Here is a 9,523-nt window from a genome sequence, read left to right on the forward strand (position 1 = left end):
TAATGAGGCATATTCTGAATGTTTCTATAAAGTAAAACCCCATTTGGAGTGGACTTGCAGATAAGTATAGAATTCAGATCTAATTATATTGTTTATGAAATGGCAGAATATGGTATTGGCCTAGAGCATCTTAAAACTCAATTATATGGCAGACACTTTTTTTCCCCTTACTTCCACGGTACAAAAGTGTGCAGTTTAGCTAACGGTGAGAAACTGTGTTACTAATTCCATCTGCAACCAGGCATCTCTATTTCCCTATTTCTTTTTCTCTGCAACTGTTCTAATCATGTATGTGTCCTGACACCCTGGGCCTTGTCTTGGGGTTGTGGTGGTCTTAAGTCTTTCACTTGTTTATGTCGGTTGGCATGGCAAAAACTTATTAGGAAGGGCATGACCAGTTTTCTTCATTTGATGCTCCCTATCATGCTGAAGGGCTTGCAAACATTTGAAAAAAAAAAAAAAAAGGTTCATAGCATCTATTGCTCTCTTCTATAATGGTATTAATTTTGTTGATTGTGGAGAAACATGGCAATCGCCTTTATGTCCACTATAACATCAATAGGTTTTGATACTCTCTAATTGCGTATGTTATTTTTCTCTCAAGAATTTCTTCGTAATTCTTGATTTGTTTTAGAGAAGTTCACACATTCACTATACTTTCTTCATTTCCCCCCGCAACAAGAGCACTGCAAAACTTAGTGCGTAAGAGGTATTCCTCATTTTAAGAAAATGTGCTTACATAGCCTCAATCATTGATGTTTTACAGGCAATCTAAGAAAACAAACATGAAATCACTATCATCTATTGATTTATTTGTATGAAACATCATTCTCATGTTAAAACTTTTCTTTTGATGTTACTCTCTTTGTTAATCCTTGCAATATTTTCTGTTCGATATTTGTTTCTTATGTCCCAAGTATGTCAAAAGCTTTCAGGTCAAACTTTGGAAGATGGCAGCCGGAAGGAATTTTGCCAGCCCCAGAACATATAAATAAAAAAGATGTTTGGCTTTTGTTTGATCCATTGAAAATAGATAGGAAATCCCTTGGGATTGCCTTTTGATTGTGTTCTAATATTTGTTTTCAGCTTTCAATGAATGCTACTGTATGAAAAGCCATCACTGTATGAGGGAAAAGGGTCTGTTGGCAGAAATGTTTTCTGTGGTGGCAATGTTCCTGTTATTGTAGTTTTCATTGTTATTATTTTTATTTTGTTCTATAGATAGTTCTATCACTACAACTACGTTTTAAGCTCCTGAAACCTTATTAATTACTTGAAGCTATAGATAAGTACTATGCCACAATAAATCCTTTTCCTTTCCCCAAAAACATTTGGAGCCTTAGAAAGAAAATATGGCCTCATGGTTGCCAGCTGGATATGTTTGCTGTTGGAGCCAAATTGTTGATGGGAAATCTTTGGCAAGCCAGGAGTGAGTCATAAATTATATTTTGACAATTAGAGGGACGATTCTGGTTGAAACCGTTTGAGTTTGACTATCCTTTTGCAAAAAAAAAAAAAAAAATGGTGGAATTTGGGAAAAAAATTATAAACAAACACTTTAAAAGAATTTCATAAGCTGACCTTAAAGAGGGCTAGGAAAGGCAGTGGACTGTAAGAAACTTCCTAGATACTATTTTTTTTTTAATAAGTAATTCAATTCAAACTTCCCAGATACTTCAACTCTTCTGAGGATTTCTTTTTATCTAAAAAGAGTATGTACCGCAGGAGTTGAGTTTTGAGGGTGTGGCGGCTTCTGATAATCTGCTTAGAACATTACTGGTGTAATGGTAAATCTTGCTCTAATTCTTGTGCACAATACTATTTGAATTTTTCACCCATGTATTCCTTTTTTAAAGAGAAGTGCAAATAATAATTCAGTTTCACTAGGATGCTTGGATCTTAAGGCTGTGTTTTAATATGATGTTATTTTTTTCTTGATACAGTGGGATTTTATTGCCATTCTGTGGGTTTCCTATCACAATATCAGTGAGACTATATGCATATTCATAGATTTAAATTAAAATGAGCAGTTGAGGCACCATCCAATTATTATAGGAATCTGGACTAAATTCAATTCTCTGTATTGGCAACTTGAACATGGTATGTTCAGCAAACTAGTCATTCATATTCCATTGACCTCTGGATTGTGATGTGTACTTAATGAGGGAATATTTGCTCTTTGGCCCATTGTTGGGTTCTGAGGGAAGTTGTGAGAGTTAGACTTGCTTTGTTTTCATCATCAATAATTGTTTCCATAGCTATGAGTACCATTTAGTCAATCTGGCACTGATTAAATGTTTGAGTTGAGGTGCTTTTGACAATTGAAGAAAATGGACCTTTCTGTTAGTGTCTGATTTTCCAACAGCCCATGCAATTGTCACCAGAGAAGCAACATCAGAAAATTAGCAATGTCTTTATGCAAGAAACTGCATACTTTCTAAGGTACGTGTAGGTCTTGGTTATTTTTAGCTTCTGGTATTTATGGACAAAAATGTTGCAAATTCAGTCTTCATGTTGATGGATGAGTACTTCCCATAGGATGAGAACTTGCTACTCCTAGTCCAATTTGCTTACATAAAGATTACTTATATCATAGAAGAACATATCAGCATCTTGAATAATTTCAATGTTTCTTTGATTTTGCCACTGAATTACGTTCACACCCACTTAGATGCTTCTTCTTTAGCAACTGTCATACCCTATATAAGGTAGGCTCCTTTTCTTGCGAATATTCCCAAGCCTAGGCTTTCAGTGTTCAGTGGAAAACTGGGGCCTTACTTTATGACGTCATAACTATAGTTTTCAAGTGTCACTGGTAGTTTGAGTGGTTTCAGCAGCAGAGTCCAGAATCCCAAACCAGTGCATTCTGGAATTCTGAAGGTAGCCATGTGTGTCACTAGCTTTACACTTAATGGTACAGCACAGTGACTGAACATTATCATGCACTGTTTGAACAATTTAACACTTTTCTCTTCAACAGTGAAATATTACTCCTTTTTGAGTTCACTTTTCGAGATAGATCTTTTTCTTTTTCCCGAATGTGAATTTAGTGAAAAGAATTCATTCCACTGATGATAGTTACTTAAGAAGGCAAGGATAAGAAAAACGTGGAGAATATTTATTAGCAAGGCCAGAGAAACACAGACCTACACATTCTGAGAGACTAAAGATCAAATTAATCGGTTTCAGTATGAGATCTTTGTTAGGTTATCCCTTTTGACTGCTTTATTTGCAAGTTTTACAAATGACTGAATGGAATAAATAAAAAAGAGAGTAAAAAGGAAAATGAAGTTGCTTCAGTTCCTTCTTAGCTAGATGAATTTCATTAATTATAAATATTCACTGTCTTGAATATAGTTTTTACAATTTTTTTATTTTATTTTTAATCTTTAAATCTGTTCTTATACTTGATTCATCTAAATGTTTAAGGTTCACAATATCTTCTTCGTTCCTTTTTTTTTTTACTAATAAGTACAAGCTCTTTTATTTGTTGTCATTTCCCTCCAGAAGGTTATGTTTTATATTTTGATAATCTATTTACTTTCTCTAATGCATATTTTAAGATTCCTGCTTGAAATTGAATTTTTGCCTTACCTTGCACCTCATAAAGATGAACAGTATGCAGAATTACTTGGGTCTGACAGCACCAATATAAGAAATTAAATGTGTCTTTTTGACAGGATTTTTACTTTGATAGATAAATTCATTATAAAGCGCCTACAGGAATCAACCCAAGTACACAATCAGTGTCCTTTTGATTATTGTGATTAAAATTCTGTACATAATAAAACAGAAGGAAGGTTGATTAAGAGCGGACTGATTTAATGTTATTTCATGTTGTGTGTAATCACTTTGGGAGAAGTTAATGTTGGAGGCATCTGTTAGCTTAAAATCTGAATGATCACTGTTGTAGTTGCTATTGATTTTTTTGCCACACTATGGTAAATATGATGCTGGTTAAGGTTAACTAAAAGTTGATGCGAAAATACTAATTAGTTAAAATATGACTGAATTATTTCATATAGGTATATGCGCATTTAGACTAACCACAATAAATTTTGCAAGTTGCAACAAGTGGATAAATTTCTTCTTGGCATTTGGATATGCCCGTTTTTAACTTTGCGCGCTCTTGAATTTATGTTGGTGTTGCGTGAACTAGCCCTTCATTTGTTTTGAGTATGTTACATTTCTTTGCGGTAAAACAATATTAAATCTTGTCTTTGAGACTGATTATCGGAGGAAGTAGTTGGTCTTTACAAATTCGATATATACACCCTTTAATAGGGCTGGTGATGTCCAGTTTCTTTCACAGTGGCAGCTATAATTCATATCAATAGCTGATTGTTGAAGAAATTTCTACCAGCCCCTGCAGCCTCCATGTTACACTCATCTTACATGAAAAGTCGTACGAATATGATATTTACCAATTTTTATGGCTGAGGCATTTTTTCCCACATGCTGTAAGGGCCTCTTCTTTTAAAAAAGAAAAGTTATATTTTGCGGCTGCTGTCATGAGAACATTATTGCCTTTTGAAATATTCTTTGGCCAGGAGCAAGTACTGCCAATGGGTCATAAGCAGATTTTCTCTGTACAAAAACTTCCCACTTTGGGCCAAAGTGGGCCCGCCACTCTTCCTGTGTACTGTATTGGGGCAGATATTGCTTCATCCCAAGATGGGCAGTTTCACAGTATTCTAGAATTCTTTTGTTCTGAGTTAATATGTGTTCTAATCCATCAGTTCCTGTTGAAGAGGGCACTGCAGAGGTAAGGAATGCGACTAGGTAGAAAATATCTTCCTCTGGAATGACAGTAGAAGTTCTGTTATCCCACCTGAAATCAGAATTAAATAATTCAACCACTTAGCAAAAGCTATGAGAATCTTTTTAGATAATGATTTGTATTGTGAAACTGTTACTTTGATTTGTTCACTGGATAGATGAGGATAGGGCCATTGCTTGTTTCTGTAAGGATATTGCCAAAGACCTCATCTGCAAAATTGTGTATTTTGCTTTTAGGTATGAAAAGATTGAGCCATGGATGTGGAACTTCCCACAAGCCTTTTGACCGTAATTTCACCTCTGACACGTGCACCCTGTCCAGGAACTCTACATACGTAACTTCTGATTGGAAAAGTGTTGATTTAATATAGCTTAATTGAGACAATAAGTTCTCAATTTCCTGCATAATTAAACAAACATATGTGAGCGCCAATGATTTATATAAATTTGTTGATAATTTAATAGTTCATTTATTCTGTTACTTTAGGAAATCTACCCTGATGGTGGGCCATTGCATGCCTACCTGATTTGCTACTTCGGTCTCGTCTAGGTGGAAGTATTTGGCCAACTCTAGGCAGAAGAGAGTCTTTCCATCTGACTTGAACTGCCTGGCTTGAACTGGGTCTTGCGGATTAAATGATGATCTCCAGTTATTCAGCAGACCGGTCCTGTTTATTATCACAAATCCTTCAACATAATCAAACGTCTTTTCTACAGATATAAGATGTTCTTGGTCGATTGCAAATGTCGTGAAATCTGAGTATAGCACTCTAATCCATTTTACCTGTTCAAAATGGAGAATTGTGTCACAAACAATTGGGAGTCGTTACAATACACTGCATTACTTTTGAAATTGATTAGCCTAAATGATTTTATTTTTACCATATCAGGTGCTGGTTCCAGCAATATTCTTGCTCGGGTTATAATGCCGAACTGGCCAAGTCCTCCAAGAACACTGTGAAAGAGGTCGCTGTTCTGCTTCTCCGAACAAGTTACAACCTCCCCTTTTCCTGCACACATTTTGGCTCCACCTTTCAGTAAGTATCCATTGTATGCAAATGATAAACATTAATCTTGAAAATTAATTCATGACTAATAGCTAAGTTTCTCCATGAAACTCAGGTCAAGTGAAGACCACCTAATGAAGTAACCTGGCCACCCACAATTTCTGTATCTTATATATATGTATGCCTGTTTTTTTTATTTTTCACGAACCTGTTACAACCTCCAGCAGGTGGACATTACTGATCTGGGGGCCATGGCGAAATGCCTGACCACTGATCCCTGCATTAGATAGCGTACCACCAACAGTTAGATGTAGGTAGTCTGTCCATGATTTTGGTGCTAACCCGTATTTCAGGCTTTCATGCAGGATATTTATCCACAGCTCACCACCAGAGACATCCACATATGGAGAATTTCCAGCGGAAACCTGCATATCTGGGCCATGGAGCGATTCCATGTTAATCACAATTCCTTGATGTGCTTGTGATTGGCCCTGGAGTGAGTGGCCATGGCCTCTCGCTGCAACTGTGAGCCCTGAATGAGGACCCATCTGCCAAATATGCTTTATGGTTGTGGCTATATCAGAAACTGACTTTGGATGCAGTACTGCTGCTGGGAGGAACTGGTACCTGTTGCCAAAATCTCTGGCTGCAAGGTGAACTTCGTCAAAGTTGAAATGCCCATCAAGGGGAATTGCTCTTAATGTAGAAGGGATGCTGGAAAAAGAAAGGTTTATTCTGATAGTTACACAGCTTAAGAACAAGATCATGAAGCCTCTTATGAGAAGAATGTTGTTTCGTCTGAGGAAGCTAGCTGGTGGGTATCCCATATTTTTTTTTTTGGTCAGAAGAGATGGGGGAAGCAAAGGTGAAAGAAGTTTAATCCTATAACTTTGTTTCTTTGTGAGCTAAAGAAAAAGGAGAGGCCTGGAAGAGCCAAGGAAATGAAGGGTTGGGGAGAGAATTTAAAGGGGAAGGTTTGGTTGGCTAAGTCAACGTATCTTCGGCTGCGAGAATCCGTATGAAGACTGCCTACTTGGGTGGAATAGTTTTAGGATTTTCTTTTAGTTCTCCTTTTTAAGCCCTTTTGTTTATAAGAGAAGCCATCACACATATGCCAAGTTGGAGAGAAAAAGTTACAAGAAAGAAGATTGCACAGATCTTTGCACTTTTTCTAACAGTTGCAACCACAAACGCACCTTTTCCATCAAAGACAAACATGTCTCGTGTATTTTTTTTTCATTAGCCAAGTTAAGGATAGTTTTCCCTTATTTAGAAAAAAGTAGCCTCTCTGCCAGAAGGCGTATTTTTCTGCTTCTGATGACCTGTGTGCCCATACCCGTGTCTTACTCGCATGAATGATGATTGTCTTCTTTCTGAATCCATTGTTGTCGGAATGTTGACACTCTGAATCTTCATTCAGATCGAATGAGAGAGACTAGCGGGCCTGCCTTGATTCATTTCTCAGGAAGAGAGATGGACCAGTGGGGTATCAAGGGTCCATGTAACACGTGAAATTCAAATGGATGATGTGTGCTTTGTGGGGGGAAGGACGATGATTGGTTATGTTGGGACCCTTTTTAGAAGAGTGAACATGGGGATAACAGCAGGGAGGAAACACTGAAAGATTTCTCTTTTGCTTATCTCTTCTGCTATTACTTTGATGCCTTGGTTCCCATCAATCGGACAAGTTTCAAGGATTCTCTTGTTTATATGTTTTTATGTGAAATTAATGTTTTTGTTCACTTATGTCAGATTCTCTTGTTTAAATGTTTTTGTGTGCAATTAATTTACTCTAGTGCAGTTATCACTTTTCCACTTTCTGCTGCAACTTGTTTGAGCCACCAATAGAAAATCTGCAACTCCATGAGTAAGCAGCATCTCCCCCCTTTCCCCTTTTGAGGGCAAATTAATCTGTCACCTCCTGTTTCTTTGGCATCAAAAATTCTTGTATACTTGTTCTGTTCTTGAAAGTAAACTGTGTCCTGTAATAGTTTTTACTTGTGGTCCTCAAGATAGAATCGCTTAGCACATTATCTTTTCTGCACAAAATCCTGTAATAGTTTTTACTTGTGGTCCTCAAGATAGAATCGCTTAGCACATTATCTTTTCTGCACAAAATCTTCTCTGCTAGCTTTTGGCATCAGCATTCATGATTGAAAAAAATGGATCTGATGACAATGAATCTACATGCATCATTTTGAGGAACATTTTCTGTTAGAAAAATATATGTCGCGGACAACATCTTACAAGTGGAGAGGTGTCATGCACAGCCAATAGAAAATCCAGCATATATGGGAGGATATACTTTGTTTGGAATACGATGCGATGTTGTATATACGGCCACTTTCTATACTCTTGCCCTATGTGGCAGCGCGAAGTAACAATATCATGTCAGCCTTCCAAAAAAATTTATGGATGCGACATGTGACGTGACACTGCCATGTTAGCCAGCACAATATGCTTTAGTGCAATAAAAATACTATTTTTGGCCTATAAAAGTCCTAGGTGATGAGAGGTCATAGGTCTCATCAGTGGGTGGAGCTACAACAACTACGGATGGGGCTTGTGGCCTCTTGTCACCTAGGACTTTTATGGGCCAAAAATTGTATTTTTATTGCACTATAGTATTTCTCCCCTCACGTGGTGGTTGGAATCCAATGGTGCCAACCAGGGAATGGGAGGACAATTTTTTTAAACAAAATGGTAAACTATTGCCATCTCATTGGCTTCTACACCAGTACTTGTGCCCCCATAACTTTTGGTGTTTCTTAATCAAGAAATGGTTTGTGGTAGTATGAGTGGTGTGAATACATCATTAGAAGGCCTAGTGGTATTTTACGGCTTCCTTTTAGGGATTAGGGTAGGAGAATATTATTGGCTTAGTGACTCAATGGTGCATGATTACCTTCTCTAAAGAGTGAGAATGAGAGCAAGATATCCTCTTGGTTGCTAGAAGTTGTAGGGAAAGAAGACACATAATCTTTTGGGAGGATTCATTGGATCAAAACAAGACATAATTATGGTATAAAGGAAGATAACATGATTACAAACCACATTGTGGAGGGCAATTGGTGGCCTCTATTAATTAATCTCAAACAAGTCTTCTTTTGTAGGAATATAAAATTAAGATTGTTAGAATTTGATGTAGATATTGCACTCAATTCCTCCCTTGATGGGGTTTGTATGATCTTCAAGTGTGAACCCTAGTAACATTTGTCCTCTCTTTTGTGGTGAAAAACCTAATATTTGATTGCACCCCTTTCTAGAAGGAGACCGACCACTACTAATAAAGAAATCAAGGCTATATTAGTAGAGACGAAATGATGTGAGAGCATCCAATTACACGTATTATAGGAGCCCCACATGTTGATCAAATGCTTTATTTGTGGAATGCAAATGTTGAATTTGATTAATAAACATGTGTCCTTTTAGGGTTCTAAGGGCGGCGACAGTGGATCCCATTGCACTTTCCATTGATCATGGTCGAGTAAAATCATGAATCAACAAAATGCCATGAGGATGCCATGTCAGCACGACTCGAGAGTACGATTGGCTAGCCGAAAATTGAGGACCGACGAATCATAATCCAGCAAGTGGGTGAAGCCACGTTAGCTAGGGCCTCCATCCTCATCATCATGCCACTAAGACAAAAGTTCTGTGCTTGGAGGGGTTGTTAGGACACAAAATTGATTTAGGATGCTCAAAACAAAACCTTTGAGAATATAATTAATTATTCT

At 37.2% G+C, this 9,523-nt stretch overlaps 1 protein-coding gene across 1 annotated transcript; it reads right to left on the minus strand.

Moving 5' to 3' along the window:
* Positions 1–3,546: 3,546 nt before the first annotated feature.
* On the minus strand, positions 3,547–6,666 carry LOC132168126 (cytokinin dehydrogenase 6-like). Its single transcript, XM_059579214.1, has 5 exons — positions 5,995–6,666; positions 5,662–5,789; positions 5,303–5,563; positions 4,917–5,179; positions 3,547–4,831 (listed from the first exon to the last, which is right to left on the minus strand). Exons 1-5 carry the CDS (start codon positions 6,611–6,613, stop codon positions 4,510–4,512), a joined length of 1,593 nt encoding a protein of 530 aa, XP_059435197.1. The 5' UTR covers positions 6,614–6,666; the 3' UTR covers positions 3,547–4,509.
* Between the last annotated feature and the right edge of the window lie 2,857 nt (positions 6,667–9,523).

Source organism: Corylus avellana, chromosome ca1, assembly GCF_901000735.1.
Source record: "Corylus avellana chromosome ca1, CavTom2PMs-1.0".
In the NCBI taxonomy this organism is placed as follows: domain Eukaryota; kingdom Viridiplantae; phylum Streptophyta; class Magnoliopsida; order Fagales; family Betulaceae; genus Corylus; species Corylus avellana.